General features: G+C 52.0%; 2 protein-coding genes across 2 annotated transcripts; one reads left to right on the top strand and one right to left on the bottom strand.

Annotated features, from left to right (window-relative positions):
• Positions 1-2,603: 2,603 nt before the first annotated feature.
• Positions 2,604-14,964, bottom strand: TADA2B (transcriptional adaptor 2B). The gene is made up of 2 exons (XM_012783489.2): positions 14,608-14,964; positions 2,604-5,053 (listed from the first exon to the last, which is right to left on the bottom strand). The coding sequence occupies exons 1-2, from the start codon at positions 14,875-14,877 to the stop codon at positions 4,061-4,063; spliced, it is 1,263 nt and encodes a 420-aa protein (XP_012638943.1). The 5' UTR covers positions 14,878-14,964; the 3' UTR covers positions 2,604-4,060.
• A 453-nt stretch (positions 14,965-15,417) lies between these two features.
• Positions 15,418-17,633, top strand: CFAP184 (cilia and flagella associated protein 184). The gene has a single exon (XM_012783498.3). The coding sequence runs from the start codon at positions 15,502-15,504 to the stop codon at positions 17,167-17,169; it is 1,668 nt and encodes a 555-aa protein (XP_012638952.2). The 5' UTR covers positions 15,418-15,501; the 3' UTR covers positions 17,170-17,633.
• The last annotated feature ends 1,056 nt before the right edge of the window (positions 17,634-18,689 follow it).

The raw sequence follows: 18,689 nt of genomic DNA on the forward strand, positions 1-18,689 counted from the left end.
ATTAGAACAAAAAACACACAGGGGACTGAGGAAGTGAAGTATCTGTTATAAATAAGAGAAAAAAATAACTTTCTACTGCCTTTGCTTCTAGCAGTGGTACTTCTAGGATTGAAGGGCAATGCTGATAAATCCGTTTGCTATGCAAAAAAGATGGGTATAGACAATTTATTTTGCATATGATTTTGAAAGATGTAGGTAATAGTCCTGTAATTAAAGTTTCATCGTAGACTATTTCTAGACATTTTCCTCCTTTCCTTTAAGCTGCCTTAGTCAAAAACATACCCCACTGGTCCAACTACTTGGGAGGCTGAGGCGGGAGGAGCCCAGGAATTTGAGCCCACCCAGAACTAAGGGCAACATAACATTGGAGAAAACACTACTGGAGTTACACCCCTGCCTATTTTTATATAGTGTAGCTGTGGGTACATCTTTGACCTCTCTGGAACTCATCTGAGAAATGAAGGCTGAATAAGAAAAGTAATTTTGAAACTAATTTCTATGAATGTGTATAATCCCTTTTCATCTAGATCTGTGATTGCTAAAGCACTAAACTCATAAGCTAGAGACAATATAGCTGAAATGTGGCAAAACGCTTCTTCACTGTAAGTTTCAGTCATCACCACTATAGGTTGGGTATTCCTTACCTGAAATGCTTGTGACCACAGCACTTTGAATTTTGGTTTTTTAGAATAGTCAAATGTGTCACTTAACAATAGGAATATGTTCTGAGAAATGTGTTGTCAGGCGATTTTGTCATTGTGCAAGCGGAGCATACTATACAAACCTAGATTTGTATAGCTATCGCTCCTAGGCTACAATCCTGAACAGGAAGTCACTATGCTGAATGCCATAGGCAACTGTAGCACATGGTGAGTATTAGTGCATCTAAACATACTTAAATATGAAAAAGGTAGGTGAAAACATGGTATTATAATCTTACAGAATGTCAGTGTATGTGGTCCATCCTTGACTGAAACATTGTCATGCAGCACATGGCTGTATTTACGTCATACTTGCTGTTGAGTATCCCTAATCCCTAAGTCCGAAATGCTCCAATGAGCCTTTCCTTTGAGCATCATGTTGGGGCTCAAAAAAGTTAAGATTTTGGAGTACTTCAGATTTTTGGATTAGAGATACTAAACCTGTCATAGGAAAACATCTTTTAATTATGTACTTATTTACGCTGGAAGTTAAAGATTTGTTCAGCTACATTCTAGTCAAGTTACTAGATTTAGCCTAATTGCGGCATGGCTAAGTCATACATGTAGACAGTCAAAACCAGAACCAAAAGTCCGTAACAGACCCTCAGAAGCCTCTGAACGTCAGCCTGGCTCCACCGAAGACTTGTCTTCTCAAGATATACTGCTACTGTCAGGGAGGGGGGCTGGCAAGAAAGGGTTTCTGCCTAACAAAGCAACATTTTTTTGTTGTTGGGAAAATTGGTTTGATACAGAAACGCCAGACTGGACCATGTCACGTGACAGTTCACCTGTTGTGTGCACTGGCTCACCCGGATCTGTGTGCTCTGAAAAACAGTCTCAAGGAACAAGTGGCAAGAAGCAAGCAGTGACACCACTTTGTTCTCAACTTGTTTAATACATAAAAGGATAATAAAAATGGTAGTCAGAGTTTCAGTTTTTAATACATTCTTGGAATGTTGGCCATCCAGAGAGCATTATTTCAAATGGCTGGAGAAAATTACCCAACTTTTTTGACTCAAAGAGTTTGCTTAAATTTTAAAAAGACCTAATTCCATGGGATAGTGGTGGCAAATTTATCATGAGAAATAAATATAAAAATGCAGAGGCTCTGAGCTACCAGCAGAGGTAAGCACTATTGTGACAGTGACAGCTGGAATTGACAGGCTAAGAGGCAGCCAATCAAAATCACCTTTCCCTTGTAACAAAGTATTAATACTTTAATATAAATTAATTATACATTCATTATGGTGTTTTAAAACAGTCAAGCCTAAATAAATTCTTCATACCGTCAAAAAGATACATACTAAAAACCTGCTTCAGCACAAAGTTTTTCATTTGACAGCTCTTGGCCTAGGCCATACACATTTACAGGGATTTTCTGCTTCTCAAGCTTAATACAAGTCTGGCAATTGTTTTATATAAAAATAAGACTAAACTTAAAACCTCACCAAACTAGGATTCTGATGTTAAACCAATGAATGAGACACCAGAATAGCTGAAGCCAGTGGTTCTCAAGCGTGAATCTGCATCCCGTCACTGGAGGGCTTGTCGCATAGCTCTGGGCACCACCCCCAGAATGGCTGAGTCCGGAGACAGGGTGGGCCCGAGTGTCTGCACTTCTAACAAGTTTCTGGGGGACGCTAATGCTGCTGGGCCAGGAACCCCACTTTGAGAACCACTGGCCAAGACAACTGTAAAAACTTAGCACCATCTCCATTACATTCAGTGGTAGACAAGGTCAGCTTTCTGTCAATCGTATTTGTCCTGCAGGGGACAATGTGGAGGTGGCCCTCATGAGTAATACCACTGCTCAGTACTTTTATTGTCAAAAGAAGAGTTCTGGACTCAGCTAATAGGGAACGCTTCTGCCAGCATGCAATGTACTTTACAACTAAAGCCATATACCATATATTTGAAATGTTTTATTTAATGCTGAAAAATTTACCCTAGGGGACAGAAGGATGTAAAAAGAAAGGAAAAGGCACAGTAATTAAGTTGTCCTTGGAAATGATGAGGTTTTTTTTTTTTTTTCTTTCAAATAACTTCACTTTAATGTAACTTCACACCCAAACATTGTGGGAGGTAAATAGTCTCTTGGTACCTATGGGGGCAGGAGAGGCAAGACAAGCTCCTGAAAGAATGGAGTGCTGGGACTGTCACTCCAGACTCTCCTTAAAGCAGGGTCTTAGGCATAGGCGGGAGAACCCTGAGCAGCGTGAGCAGCCTGAGCAGCCGGAAGACAAAAGACTTCCTCAAATTTCAGGAAGGTACCATGTATATCCTTGAAGGAAGGCCCCAGAAAGAAACTTACAGGGCTGGGAAGAAGCCATTTCTAAGTCTGCTTCAGGACAGTTAACAGAGAAGCAGCGCGCAGGCTGAGGCATGGCCCACGACACGCTGGTCAGAACTGCCCTGGCCTCGTGACACTGAAGATGCTTTGCCAGGCGAGTGTGCTCGTGTTTCAGCAAAAAGGGTACTTGCAACCGTGATGAAAATCCTGAGGAATTTAACGCCAGAACTCAGAACTCTTAGCCTTAAACTTTTTAAAGCCGGTTCTTCCAAAGTAAAATGCACTGCACGTACCAACAGCAACACTCAGCCCTGGGAAGCTGGTCTACAGGTTCTGGCAGTCCACACCAGCCCTGTCCTCATAGGGACATGGCCACACTAAGGGAGCCGGCCCTGGGGGTCACTAATCTTCCCAAGGGAACCAGCAGGCTCTGCCCAGATCAGAACGAGGCGAGGCTCAGTTTGGGGACCTGGGGACTGCAGGCTCAAACTGGTGATCTGGTCATTGTGTTCAACCACAGATTCTTCCTCATTAAATTCTATGGAAACATCATCCTGTTCTCTGGCCTCTCTTCATCTGCTACACAGTGGATCTGTGCCCGACCTGCCTCCCTGTAAAGTGCCTCGTGCCCGGGCGCACCGGGGTCAGCTGGGGCATGTGGGCTCAGAGAAGGGAGCCTCCCGCAGCCCCGCTGAGAAGAGCTGTGTCACCGGGAAAGCGCTTTTGCTTGCAGTCCAGCGGGAAAACCATGCTCCTGTTCCCCATAGCACAACAGTTTTTGTACCCAAAGGGAAGAAAGCTCACAAAATAAAAAGAAATTATCCAATCTCATAATACTCTCCAAACCGAACAGGTAAAGGCAAATCATCTTAAAGTATTACTTTTAGGATTAAGTTAAAATAGACTTATATTTCTTTCCCCCATGATCCAATATAAGATTGTCACTATTGCTGCTTTCAGAGGACCATGAAAAGAACTTGTATCTTAAAAAAAGGAACTCAATTTGTCTAAAACAGAGCAACAGTGGGGCAGCACCCCAGGTCACGCTGGCTCCAGGGCGCCTGCTGCCTCAAGACGCGTCCCTGGAGATCCAGCCACTCTCCGTGAGGAAATTCAAAATTCTTTTCTTTAGGACTTTGTCTAAGTAACTAGGAAGGCGACTTTTGGAGGGGATTCCTTGTCGTTTCTGGAGGTGGTCTTTAATGATAATAGTCTTCACAGTCACGTAGCGCGCGGGACTCAAGTTTAAAGAGCTGCAGAGCACCTTCTCGCGGTCGGACAGGAGCTCGAACCCGGGCAGGTTCTCGATGGCGGAGAACTCGCCGTCCTTGCCGTCCTCCTTGCCGCGCTTGGAGCCGGCCAGGTTTTTGTTCTCCTTCCTCTTCTCGCGCTTGTGCCGCGCCGCCTCGTACTCCGCCGACTCCTCCATCTTGGTGATGCCGTTCCGCCGGTAGCGCTGCAGTTCCCGGATCTTGGCCCGGAGCATCTTCTCTTTGTGCATGTTTTCAAACAGGTCATCGAACTCCTTGCACGACATGAACTGGTAGAGCGGCCTCAGCTTCAGGCGCAGCTCCTTCTCCTCCTTCGTGATCTTGCGCTTCAGCGTCTTCTCCTTCTCCTTCCTGTCCTTCCCCAGAAAGGCTGGCACCAGGTTATAGTCGCGGGCGATGTTCTTGCGGCGCTGCCGCTCCTTCAGCTTCCGCACGTACATGTCCACGTGGGCGCGCTTGAGCTCGATCTCCACGTCGTCGTCGTCGTAGTTCACCGAGAGCCCGCTGATGAGCGTCTCCGCGTCCTGGTCATACTCAATCTCGTAGTCGTCCCGCAGCGGCATGTAGCCCAGCTGCTGCTGCTCCGCCACCGAGATGTCCAGGGGAGGCAGCGGGGTGGTGAGGCTGGGCGAGAGGGGGCCTCCGCTGGGACAGGTGTGGTCTGTCACCCGGTTGGGGATGGTGTCAGGGATGCAGGCTTTGCCCAGGTTGCCATGGATGTACATGCTCACGTAATGTTCCATCACTTCTTGGGGAGTCCGGGAAGCGCCCACGTGAGCAGCCATATCCTCCTGTAATGACAAAAGTCAGAAGCTGTTTCCAAAGGCAGAGTGTCGTACATAAGTTTCGCACAAATTGCATGAACATTTCCGCAAAGGTTTACTTGGCATACTTCCTATCAACGCCATTATCCTCCCTCCCAAGAGACATTCATTGTCCACTCTCTTGAGCGGGGTTCAGAGCAGACACGGCAGTGTTGGAAGGAACCTGCCCTGACTCTGTACTTGAGAAAGTGAAGCTCCAGAGAGCAGCAAACCTGCCTAAGGTCACCGGCTAAGCTGGTGGCAGAGCTGAGGCCAGAACTCCCATCTGAGATCCAGTCCCTTCAATGGGACCAGCAGAGCTCACCTGGACTGCTATACCACCCGCCACAAACCCCACACTCTCGGGGCTGTCTGAGAGTCACAGGACACAGGCAGGCATGGGCAGGGAATGCCCGAACCCTCATCATTCACAAACTAAAGAATGGACTTGTCCAAGGGTGCACACAAGGCTGAGTGCACAGCTCAGGCCTTACTTACAGGAGGGCCCCCATCTTACTGTGCCGCCTGCCTCCCAAAACAGAAAGGGCCAGGGCATGTCTTGGACACTTGTCCTGGCCGTGCATCCATCCTACAGGAGGGCTAGCTCGTCCCTCTCCTAGGCGGCAACTGCAGATGGCTGGTACGTGGCTTTTCAAAGGAGAAGGCCTTCAATTCTACCGCCTTCCACAGTTAAGCAGCTCACCGAGAGTCTGCCACAGGCCGAAAGCATTCGTCACTCCTCCGAGCGGGTAACCCATAAATACGAGGATTGTTAGTGAGAGGAAACTGTACAACTCCCTCAACCTTTCCCTTCTGCCAAGAGGCCTCTTCCTCAAAGTCAACCGCTAAAGCCACTTCAGAAAGTAACTGCCCAAAGCGCGCACTCATTCCCCTGCCACCACCTTTCTGCCACCCAGCCTCTGAGCACTCTTCTGCCCGCCAGGGTATGGGAGTTCGGTCAGCAAGACCAGCCTGCTCTCTGCAGCACCTATGGCCTAGCTGGGATCCAGGGGACCAGTCAGTCCATTCAGGCTGAGGACTGACCAGGAGCCGGTCACTGGGGCGGAGAGAAATATTCTGGGCACCAGGAACAGACTCCCCAGTTTGGGCTTCCTCTGACACACATGCCTGGAACCACAGTGCTGGGACCCTTCCCACCAGTCCTGGGAGTGCTGAGACCTAACTGTGGGGTCTCTTTGACAATCATAAGGGGAAAAGCAAAGATTAGTGCTAAAAATACACTCTGGTCTTACGGGATGATTTTCTCTTTTAAAGACATCACCGTTAGCATCAAATATGTTAATTTTACTTTCCCAGAAAGCATTTGGTCCCAAACTAAACACAACATCATCACGCCAAATCACAACTCCCCCAGCACCTACCACCATCTGTGTGACCCAGGCCAGTTGCTGCATGTCTCTGATCCTCACCAGCAGAGGAAAGTGAAGGAGACAAGGGCAGCCCCAAGCTTCCCCGGGTGTGAAAAAGCTTCCGACACTGCAGTGGCTCTGTGCACGGTGGCACCAGCGCCCTCTGACACAGCAGCCGGGCTGAGGCTGCTGGGGCTCATTCTCTCCCCTACCCCACCTTGGGGCCAGAAAGGACCAAGATATACACTGGCGTCTGGGACAGAGACTGTAGGCCACTTCTACCTAACAGAAAACGTCCCTAACAGCCGCCTTTTTCTAAGGTGTCGTGTCAGGTAGAAAGCCCTGGTGAAGCTTCCTGTCGAGAGGAAATGCGCAGCCCAGCCCCTCCGGTCGCGCTTCCCCTGCGCAGGTGGGCGGCTAGCAGCAAGCCACCCTGCCTGTATTCCCTGCCTGTACGCCGTCCATACACTGCGCGTTCAGGTGCAAGTCTCCAGGCGCTTCCAAGAGATGGGCACTGCGCTAGGTTCCTGAGTGAGGCTGGGTGTTACCTGGAGGCCGAGAGGTGTCGGGCTGCTTATCCAAGGTGTCAAGGGGAGTAACTGGGCCCCTGGCCTTGGCCCTGCTCTCTCAGGCCAGTGAGACTGACAGGGAGAGGCCTGCAAGTCTTCTCGGTGGCTGAGATTTTTCTTGTAATATCCTTTCTCGGAAAATTTTAAAGTCAGCAACACTCAGCCTCCAAAATACTTTTTTCAGTTTGACTGGTCTTGAACTCGGCAAGTCTGGGAAGCACTGCTTGGTCAGTTCGGCCCCATGCCTCAGTGGCCCATCCCGGCCTGCGAGCTGTGTCCTGCCAAAGTGCCTTCTCTCCACCTGCACAGTGCCTGGGTGAGGCGGCTGGGGGCCCAGGGCCCACACAGTTTGCACCCCATTGTGGTAGCTGTTCCAGGTACTCGCACTGTTAGCTTCACTCCCACAGCCCGTGTTTATCCCTCAAGACCAGGTCGCCTTCAATAAGCCTGGCCAGACCACTCCCCCTCCTTGCAGCTTCTGCTGCTTCCTGATCTCCCATCTCTCCTCTTACAGGTTTTGTTGGGATAAAATTAAAGTAAAAACAGTAACAGGCAAGTGCGTCATGCCTCAACACTCATCTTACTAAGTCCTCAAGACACTTCCCACCTGGAAGCAGGATTGTTACTACCCACATTTTACAGATAAGTAGACTAAACCTCAGGGTGGGCGACCACCAATGGCACAGGCCAGTGAGCACTGAGCCCGGTGGATCCCAGGCAGTCTGGCCTGGAACTCACACCATCATCTCATGTCTACGGTGGTCCCTAACAATGTAGGACACACTGCCAGATCCCCGCAACCACACGCTTCCTGGTACTGTGATAAAAGGCCGAGTACGTGGACCGCTGGGCATCAGCTCTTTCTGCACCAAGCACAGTGGGGAGTCCCTGGCTCAGGCCGCCCAGCCCTCTGGGACACAGGGTGAAATGCAGGCCCTCTGAGCAGCCAGCCCCAGGCAAAGGCTGCCAGATCCCAGGCCTCCCAACGGCTCCCTGCTGTCCTGGGCCCTCTGCTGTCCCTCCTCACCCAGCAGCAGGGCAGCCAAGGACTAGGCACACCCAGCTAGGCTGTTCCCCCAGCAGTTCGGGCTGGCTCTGGGGGCCCAGCCCCAGCTCCCTCTTCAAGTGAAGGAGCTTCGAAGGGACAGGAGCAGAAGGCCCAGCTCCCAGGGCCTGGTGTGAGGAAAGGCGTCCTGCCAGCACAGCCCCTAAGGCACAGCTGGGCACAGCAGTGGCACCTGCAGGGCCACAAGAAACAGAGCGAGGTAGTGGATGGCTCCTATGCCTCCATCGTCCCCTCCCCAGAAGTCAGGGTCTGCGCTCAGGATTGCAGCTCCCATTGGCTCGGTGTCTCCTGATGTGTCACCTACCCAGCCACTCCATAGGGGCTTGTGCAGAACAGGGAGGGCCCCACCACCCGGCCGCTATCCCCTCTAGGAGCTCCTTGCATAGCTTCTTCTCCAGCTAGCTAAATGTGGGGTCCCACACCAATCGCTGGGCGTGACAAGGCTGCCCTGGCCTCACACAACTGAGTCACTCCAATGACACTGCAGATGCTGGCTGGCCAGAGCCACCTATAGCTGATGGCAGGACACAGCTGCTAGGCAAAGGCCGGCTTGGATGCCAACAGCCCCCTAGGGTTGGCACACTAGCTCAGCTACCATGACACCGTGGCATCCTGGACATAGCTCTTCCCTCTTCCAGACTCATTCTGTCATCTTTAAAGTGGAGAGACCACTCAGGTCACTGGGCTACCCTGTTCCCTCCCCCCAACCCCTCTCACCCTTCCTGCCCCTTTACTCCCCACCCCCACCCTGGAACTTCAGGCAGCTGCTGTGACACTCCAACCCTCAGCCTCACTCACACATGCCACTGATGCCAGAGGACAGGGACTCAGCACTGGCTTTGCAGCCTGTCCTTCCAAAGTGTTGGACTTTCCAGAGAAACCATTTTCCCTGGCCACTGCTCCCGGCCTTTTCACATGGGAAGCCCCATAAGCCTCTGCTCTGGGTCCCCATCCTCCTGTCTCACCTGGAGACCTCATCAGCTTGCAAAGTTGTCATCAGCACTCAAGGTGACTAAAGCAAATCCTATAGGAATCCACTTATGAGAGGTCCCTAGAGATGTCAAATTCACAGAGATAGGAGTGGAATGGTGGGTGTCAGGGCCTGGGGCATTAGTGCTTAATGGGGACAGCGTTCCAGTTTGGGAAGATGAGAAAGTTCTAGAGATGCATGGTTATGATAGCTATACAACGTGAATATACTTACTGCCCCCAAACTGTACACTTAAAAAAGGTTAAAATGGTAAACTTTACATTATGTATGTTTTACCATAATAAAAATGAATAAATTTTTAAAAATAATTTCAAAAACTTTAAAGTGACATGTCTTACTATTCTACTTCAGTAGTCCTTAAAGCAGGGTCCCCGGCCAGCAGAATCAGCATTACCTGGGAAATTGCTAGAAATGTGAATTCTCAGGCGCCACCCACCTGCCTACTCAGAATGTCGCCAAGCAACTTGAGCTGATCCAGCCCTTCCGGGAGCCCTGCCCAGTGTCCTGATGTGGGTGTCCCCAATGGATGCGTGCTGCGCTGCCACCTGGGAACCCGCTGCTTTCCCACCCAGGCTCCCCTCATCCTGCCCATCACTAACAGCAAGTCCTACAAACCCTGCCAGGATGTTCAAGGCTGGGGCTACCCAGTCCAACAAACACACACGACAGCCTCTGCCCTGGTGGGAAGGATGGGAACATTTCTCCCAGTTCCCAAACATGCCTCACTCCCTGGGATTCTCGGTACACGTCAGATCCCCAGAGCACACCCTCAGATATGCAATCAGGCCCGGGTGGTCCCTGGGCCTCCCCAGGAGAACCACTCACACAGACGGTTCTGGGCATGGAGTCAGAAGACTTGGCCCCGTTCCTGCATCACCCACAGTTGCTTCCTCACTTGTAACAAGGGGGAGCCTCTGCTTCAGGGCTGTGGGCAGGGGACAGTGAGAGAATGTATGTCAAAGTGCCCACTCAGGGCCTGGCACCCAGCAAGCAGGTGCTTAGCTAACACAGAGTCTAAGCCAGCTTCAAAACCCCAGTTATGCCCTCATGCCTGGTGCTCAAGGTTTTAGAAATGTGACTCCACGTGAGTTTCCTTGACAACCGCACTGGGGGTATCCCCAACTCCAGTCCTCCACTCCAGTACAGCTGGCTCCAGGCTCTGGAAGATAACAGATTCCTAGAATGCAAGACCTCTCCTTCCTCCACACTCTTTCTACCTGGACAGTGTCTCCTGTCCTTCCTCCACAGGACATCCCAACTTCCACTTGCCCACATAGCACCTGCCAGGTGAGGCAGCCATCTTACTCCAGCCTATTATCAGCAGAGGCCCTGAGTCAGTGCTAGCTGAGTGAGTGAATGAGTGAGTGAATGAGTGCATGCATACACGATGCAATGATTGCCTACATATCTGGTATTACCCAGCCTTCTGAGTACCTACTATCATCTAAAAAGGCACAACCCTATTCATGACATCCCACCTGCCCCCAGTACACAGCCTGAGCACAGGCACACAGGCCCCCGAGGCGGACAGAGAACTTCATGCACTTGCTCAATTCAGAACCTCAAGAGCCAGCCTGAGCCTCGCTTCCCTTAAAGTCCTGACGGCCACCTGCAGAGGAGCTCTGGTCTCCCTCATCCTGCGTCCTCAGGGACAGTCCGACTCTTTGGCAACTGATCAATGAATCTATGGCTCTTGTACCAGTTTCAAACTATCTTAAAATATTGTACTTTTGTGTTTATGTTTGTGTCCATGGTTCCAGCTGGGTCTCTGTCTTCCAACTCTCAAATCCCACATGGAACCCACCACAAACTAGCCGTCTAGAGACTCCTCTGCTGATCTGACTCTGGGTCACCATCTGCTGGCCAACTCTTCCCCATCATAGTCAAGGTCCCTTCGGTTGTCCTTCTCTGCCACTTGCTACCAAACAAACACATAAGCACACTGCATCAGACACTGGCAGTATGCTGGTCCCCAAACCTTCCTCAGCTTCAATGTTAACACTCCTCAGCTACAGCTACAACCTTTGGGCCCCACACCGTGGCCCTGATGAAGAGTGTAAACACAACGCCACCAGACATCAGCAATGACCCTCTGCCCCTTGGCCTGCTCCCACCATGAATTCCACATGTACAGTACAACCCCCAGGTCATCATTTGCCATCTGAAGTTGGAATTGAATAGGTCTCATCTTCCTTTGCATGACTGTCCCCAATCCCCACTCTGCCTTATCCACACTCAACACCCCAGCCCATGAAACCTGGGCCCACCCTTACCCCACACACCTCCCCCACACTAATCTCCACAGAATCAGGGCAGGCCCTGCCAGCCTCTCCACACCTCTAGCAACACCAATAAGCTCCCAGCCTCTGACCCACATCACTTAATGCTCTTACACGGAGGGGTTGAGGCCCAGTCTTTGGAATGAGACAGGCCTGCATTCAACCCTGGCTCTGTCACGGAATTCTGAACAGGTTGCTTGGATTCTTAGAGTTGCTGTTCTTCAACTGTAAACTAGGAACCCCACAGGATGGTGAGAAGACCCACGAGATGTGTATGGAATAACCTGGCCCCAAACTGACACAGGCTAACTACTTCGTAAGTGGGACACACTAGGTCTGCACACGTATCTAGGTACACAATCAGAAGAGGACCACACATCTCAGAGCCACAGAAAAGCCTCGGATGGAGAAAAATGAAGTCCAGAGGGGTAAAGCAACTGGCCCGAAACAGCACAGCTAAAGAAATAACAAAGCCTCACCACTCACGTGGTCTGCAGGCCAGCAACAGGAGCGTCCCTTGAGCCTGGCTAGCAGAGCAGAAGCTCAGGCTTTGCCCTGAACCCTGCTCAGGTTCAGCAGGGAGAAGGCCCTGACGGCAGCCAGGCTGGGCCCCCTGCTATGGCACCCAAGCCCAGTGCCCCTCCTCTGCTGGCATTGTCTTCTAACAGCTAAGAGACATGTTGGCTGCTTTGGGTCAGAATCTGCATTCTCACAAGTTCCTCAGGCAATGTGTGCACATTAAAGTTTGAAAAGTATTATTTTAGAAAAGAGGCCTCCCTACTTCCAGCCTGATGTTTCTTCTAATATACTGTAAGTGTTTTAGTTCCCTGGGTCTTGTGTTTTGTGTATTTCCCCAGTGCTGTAGGCGGGGACAGAGTAGACAGTGTAGTTAGGAGTACAGGGTTTGAGTCAAAGTATTCCATCCAAAGCCACTGCCTTGGGCCATAGGAGAGCTCTCACGAGATATGCACAAAGAGCTCAGCGCAGCGCCTGGCACTCTGCAATGCTCCTGACCACATCAGCTCCTGGTCGCTGCTATGGCAGAGATAAGTGCTGATGTGGGGAAGGGAAGGGCTCTCTGAGGCACTGATGTCTAAGCAGATCAGGCCTGAACCATGATTTGGGGAGAGGGCACTCCAAGCAAACGAAATAAAACATGGTCATGGGAGGTAACAGATGAGACCTCATTGATCAACAGTGTAAGGGCCATAGGCTGCAATGTTTAACCAAGGGGCCTGGAAGCCACTGAAAGCTGATGTGATGAAACTTATGCTTTCAAAAATGACTCTGATGACGGTGTGTGAAATGGACAGTGGGAGTAAGAACGAAACAGGGAGAACAGTCAGGAGGCTCCAGGTGTGGTCAAGTTGTAAATATCAGCCTGGAATGAGGTCACAAGTGGTTAGTTCTGGACATATTTTGATGAGCTAGATATGGTCTAGTCTCTGTCTGCCGCCCAAGTCCTGAGTGAGATAGTATGATGTCTGGGTCACACAGAGCCAGGAGATCAGGTAAGGGGGTCTGACACTGATGGCTGGAGCCTAGGGAAGAACTCTGGGCCCAGGACCAAGTGAACACAGCACTTTAAGCTCCCTGAGGGCAAGGAGAAAAACTATTCTTTCCTTCAAAGTCCTTTCACCATCATAGAATCTGCAAAGAACAGATACTCAATGTGCATCAATAAATAGCATCGCAGGACACAGTGGAATGGAGTTTTTGGAGGGTGATCAGAATGTGGGCAGCAACTAGGGAAGGATCTGCAAAGCAGCATCTTCTCCAAGGTGTGGGAGAAATAAGATTCCAGGGCTTCAGAATGGGGATGTGGAATGGTCCCTAAAGACTGGCTCACTTTAGGAAAGAAAACAAAAGCAGCACAGATTTGGGAAAAAGGAGAAGTAGTGCAGGAGCTGGCAGCAGGATGGAGCACTGGCTCAGAGAAGAAGGGAGAGGCGGGCGAGGTTAGGGCACTGGGGTTGTGCCCTCACTTCCCTACTTCTTAGAATGCCTGAAGAGGGGCCAGGTGCAGTGGCTCACACCTGTAATCCTGGCACCTTTCAAAGCTGAGGGGGCAGAATCATTTGAGGCCAGGAGTTCAAGACCACCCTGGACAACACATTGAGACCCATTTCTACAAAAAATATTTTTTAAATTAGCCAGGTGTGGTCATCTATAGACCCAGCTACACAGGAGGCTGAGGCAGAAGGATCATTCAAGTTCAAGCTCTGTTACAGGTTGCAGTAAACTATGATTGCACCACTGCATCACAGCCTGCCTGGGTGACAGAGACCCTGTCTCTTAAAAAAAAAATAATAAAATTTTAAAAAATAAAGAATGCCTGAAGATGGCTACATATCCTTGGTGGTTACAAGTGGGAATACAGCTAGAGATTTTTCCTTTCTCATAGGGATGAAAACTTCCTCTCCCAGAATGGAAGAAAGCTCCTAAGAGACCACCTAGAGAATAACCAAGTTTATCTGTCAAGGACAGAGCCTAGCACACTATCTTGCTACCGTAATGAAGCCTGTCCAGCTCTCACCCTTCCTCTCACAGACAGACATATCTACTGAAACCTTCTGAAGATAAAGAGAGCAAGACCCAGGACCAATGCCTCCTAGACCGGGCTCTTTTGTTCATTATTTACTGACCACTCACTATAAAATGTCTTCCTGGGTGTTGTGGGGACCCAAGGATAAACAAGGCACAGGAGCTACCCACAAAAAACGTGTGTGCACTGGCGGACCACACAGGGCACACGCAGACAACCACAGAAGGCAAATAGGTCCCCAGCACAAAATAAGTGCCCCAGAGACCGTGAGCCAAGCCGCAGGGTGACTGTGAGGCTGGCCGGCCTTCATCACCACTGTGCTCCGGGCAAAACCGACTCTTTCCTCGGTGCTCCCACAGCTTTCAAGGAAGTCTGTTGGCCTGCCTGTGTCCACGAACTCAGGTGAGACACCGGGTCCTGCCCAAAGTCTGCACTCGGGTCACACCTATGGAAGGTGTTCCTCAAGGTTAGGGAAAGGGCTCTGCTGTCAGATGGCACAGTTCACACCCCCGCTTTGCTCGCCTCACTGAACCTCTCTGAGCGTGGGTTCCGACTATAAATTGGGAAGGCCCTGCCTGCCTCTGGGGCCTTCTGGGGCGTGGGTCGAACGAGCAAGTCAAGTGCTGCTTATGTACTTTATTAAGCGAGGGGACGGAGCTTGCCTCCGCGTCCCAGGGCACGGGCGGTCTGCCGGGCCCGGTCCCGTCCGCGTCGCCGCTCACCCAGTTTCCGAAGCCGAACTGCTCGATGGCGTCCAGCAGCAGCTGCTCCTCGCGGCTGGTCCAGCCGCCCTCGGCCTCGGGCCCCCAGAGCGTGAAGCGCCCGCCGTCCACCAGCTGGTAGCCGTGGTAGCGGCGGTGGTGGCCGATCTCGGCGCCGGCCGAGAAGCACTCGGGGCACAGCTCGATGTCCTGGCACTCGGTGCAGCGGAAGCGCAGCGGGCTCACCTCGGCCAGGCAGTACACGCAGTACTTCTTACCGAGCTCCGCCATCTTCCCCCGCTCGCCGCCCGCAGCCCGGCCCGCCGCCGCCGCGCCCCCGGCCGTCAGCGCCCCGCCGCCCGCAGGGCCCGCCGCCGCCGCACACGAGCACCCGCCGCCCGCCGCCGCGGCCGCCGCCACTGCGGCCCCCGCCCAGGCGCCGCCGGAGCCAGCCAGCCGGGCCGCGTCCCGCCTCAGCACGCAGGCGCCATCCGGCCCGGCCCGGCCGCCGCCGCCGCCGCCGCCGCAGCCGCCGTCGCCCCGCCGCATCGCGCAGGCGCCCGCGCGCGGACGCCCGGCCCGCCACTCTGCGCCTGCGCGCCCCCGCGCCGGCCGCCGCTGCCTTTCCCAGAGCATCCGGACGCCCCGCCCCAGTCCTGGCTGTGGGAAATGGGCGGGCAGGAAGTCTGGCTGGCGCGCCACGCCTCTCGCGGCGAGAGCCTCGCTTGCTTCCAATCAATCCCGCCCGTCGCCCGCTAGCGGCCTCCTATTGGTCAGCTGTGGCCAGGGGGCGGGGGTTGGGGGCAGGGCATCGGCCTAAGGCCTGGCCAATCGGCGGGCACACCGCGTGCGCCCTTGGTTGCCCCGGGAAACCTAACAGCCTGCAGCCGGGGTCCGCTGCCCTGGCGGTGGGAGATGGACAGCCCCTCGGAGCGCACTAGGGACCCGGAGGGGGAAGACGAAGATGCGGAAAGCCTGGCCTCGCGGTCTTCCGAGATCAAGACCAAATCTGGCCTCCAGGCCCCCGGCGAGCCCGAGCCCGAGCCGGAGCCCCAAGCGGAGGCAGAGGCGGAGAAGGAGGTAGAGGCTTCGCGGGGAGGCGCCGCCGCGGACGAGCAGGCCGAGACCCCGGCAGGGCGGGCGGCCACCGAGGCTGCGGGCAGGGAGGGGCCTGGAGAGCCGGGGTGGCCGGCCAAGCCCGAGGCCGCGGCGGAGGAGCCAGCCAAGCCGGGATCCGAAGCCGTGCCCGAGGAACCGGAGAAAGAGGACGAGGCGGAGGAGGAAGAGAAGAGTGGGGACGGGGAGGAGGCGGCGGCGGGCGGGAAGAAGGAAGCCGGGTCCCAGGCCTCCCTGCTGCCGACCACGACCGGCGAGGAAGAGGCTACTCCAGCCCGGGAGGAGGCCGAGGAAGAGACGCAGGAGGAGGAGGGAGAGGAGGAGGAGGAGGAGGAGGAGGAAGAGAGTGAGGACAGAGAGGGGAAGGGTGGGGAAGGCCGCGCGGCGAAACGCGGGAAGGAGGCGGCGTACAGAGACAGTGAGGACTACGAGTGGTCCGAGGAGATCCAGAAGCTGCAGGAGCAGCAGCTGCGCAGCGAGCTCCTGGAGCAGTACCGCTCCCTGCTGGTGGAACGGAACCGCTGCCAGCGCTACAACGTGTGCCTGCAGCACAAGATCTGCGAGGCGCTGCGCAAGAAGAAGGGCCTGGAAGCCGCAGAGGTGCCCGAGAAGGGCGCGGAGACCGAGGCCCCCGAGAAGGAGCAGGTGTACATACGGTATCTGGCCATGCTGGAGGAGCTGAAGAAGCAACAGGCAGACGACCTACAATGGTACCACCAGGAGCTGGCCCAGCTGAAGAAGCAGGGCCAGGATAAGATCGCCAGGGTGGAGAAGGAGTGGCGAGGCTTCCAGGCACTCAAGAAGCAGGTGGTCATGCAGGCCATGGGCAGCTGTCGGATGCGGGGCGGGCGCCAGGCCGCTCTGCGGGAGGTGGAGGCGATCCAGGCGTTGGAGGATAAAAAGATGAAGGAGATGAGCGCTGTACGGCTGGAGAACGTGCAACTGAAGCAAAGCCTGGTGCACTTTGAAACCAGGATGAGGGCCCAGGAGGACTTGACAGAGGGTCTGCTCCTCATTGATTGTGAACAGCTTAAGATTGAGAACCAGACCTTAAATGAGAAAGTCGAGGAACGAAATGAGGAACTTTTAAAACTGCGCAACAAAGTGACCAACAATGTGCAAATAATAACCCATGTGAAGGAGAAGCTGCACTTTATGGATATGGAGAATGCACGCAAAAAGGAACAGCTTTTGGAAATTGAGGCTCAGGTAGCCCTAGGAAGAGACATCTTGACCAAGACGAAGCAAGCCCGAGACAGCCTGCGGGTTGACAACATCAAGCTGGATCAGAAGTGTGGGCTTCTGGGCAAGGAATCACTCCTTCGGGACTTGGAAGAAAAGGTGGAAAAGACGGAACTGCTCAAGCAGCGCCTGGAATCCCTGAAGCGCCATCATGCTGGGCTTACTTTGTCCTGCAGAGGCCTGAGGCAGAAGATAAGGGAAGCCAAAGCCTTTCTTCCCTCTTGATACAATTGATGTGAAGAGTCAGCAAAACATTTTCACTCTTGGCATATGTCCTTCTTTAACTTTTATTTTCCATTTCGTGCCATTCTTTATTAGGCCTGTGGTATTTGGGATAGAAATATATTTTATATTTATCTCATAATTGTTCAGCTTCCAAATGAGTGCTGAGCACAAAATTGGGTCAGCAGTTAGTTTTATATGGGATTAAGCTAAATAGGTCCAGAGAAACAAACAACAGGGTTGATTTCATGTAACTGACTTCTCATGAAAAGCTGTGGAAAGTCTTTTTATATCTGAGCAATTCTGTAATTTCAACGACAGAACTAAGGAGTACTGTTCCTTTTCCATATGTTAGGAGGATTTAAAAGTTCAAGGAGGGTGGGGAGGAGAAGGGGTACATTTGGGCAGGGTACAAAAATATTCTTGTCCATTAAGATAATTATTAAACTCTCTTTGGATTTATTAAACTGTGTAGACCTGAATTACTGTCTCAATTAGAAGCACACTAATTCTCTTAGCTGAAATTGTTTTATATGTAACTAGCACTGGCTTCTGGGATAATGATAAACAGGAAAAGGAACTAATGTTCCTTCATCTTTCATTTCAATGAAAGGAAGCTCAGGCTACTGACCATTAATATTTGTTTCTGTCTCAGTGACAGTCTTCAATTCTTATTAAATGTCTTCTTGGATCTTCTGAAGAAATGCATTGATTTGTACCCCCAAAAATGAAATTTTGCTTTCCAGTGAAAACAAGATGACAATTGTACTGTTTTTCCAGGTGCAAAATCTTTGGAATTGTGGCTATTGGCAACAGGACATAGCCTTCTGTTTTAACTGGATATTTTTGGATCTCAACAACAGGACCCTTATTATGCATAAGAGTTCACTTTGCATCAAATATTAAACTGCAATATCTTGTGTTACTGTAAAAAATAATTGACAGGTCTATTTCCTTAATGCAGTATCAGTGATAACCTTGGAGCTAGGGGCTTGGTTTCATTTCTTAGGTTGAATTTTGAGATGTGCAGGGGCCGGGCGCGGTGGCTCACGCCTGTAATCCTAGCACTTTGGGAGGCCGAGATGGGCGGATTGCTCAAGGTCAGGAGTTCGAAACCAGCCTGAGCGAGACCCCGTCTCTACCAAAAGTAGAAAGAAATTAATTGACCAACTAAAAATATATATACAAAAAATTAGCCGGGCATGGTGGCGCATGCCTGTAGTCCCAGCTACTCGGGAGGCTGAGGCAGTAGGATCGCTTGAGCCCAGGAGGTTGAGGTTGCTGTGAGCTAGGCTGACTCCACGGCACTCACTCTAGCCTGGGCAACAAAGTGAGACTCTGTCTCAAAAAAAAAAAAAAAAGAGATGTGCAGATTTGGGATTCAAAGTATTCTCCCACTCCTAAACTTAAGTAGATCAACAGAAAGATGATATATTTTTGGTGCTAGATACCTCTAAAGAATGGTAGAAACCCCACTCTGGGCAGGTGGGCAGGTGACTCCATTGGCTGTGAGAATCTTTTGA

This window comes from Microcebus murinus, chromosome 16 (genome assembly GCF_040939455.1).
Source record: "Microcebus murinus isolate Inina chromosome 16, M.murinus_Inina_mat1.0, whole genome shotgun sequence".
NCBI lineage: Eukaryota > Metazoa > Chordata > Mammalia > Primates > Cheirogaleidae > Microcebus > Microcebus murinus.

Coding starts and splice junctions, on each gene's coding strand:
- CFAP184 (XM_012783498.3), top strand. CDS start 15,502: ATGGACAGCCCCTCGGAGCGCACTAGGGACCCGGAGGGGGAAGACGAA.
- TADA2B (XM_012783489.2), bottom strand. CDS start 14,877: ATGGCGGAGCTCGGTAAGAAGTACTGCGTGTACTGCCTGGCCGAGGTG. Junction 5,054..14,607: donor AGTTCGGCTTCGGAAACTGG/GTGAGCGGCGAC, acceptor TTGTCATTACAG/GAGGATATGGCTGCTCACGT.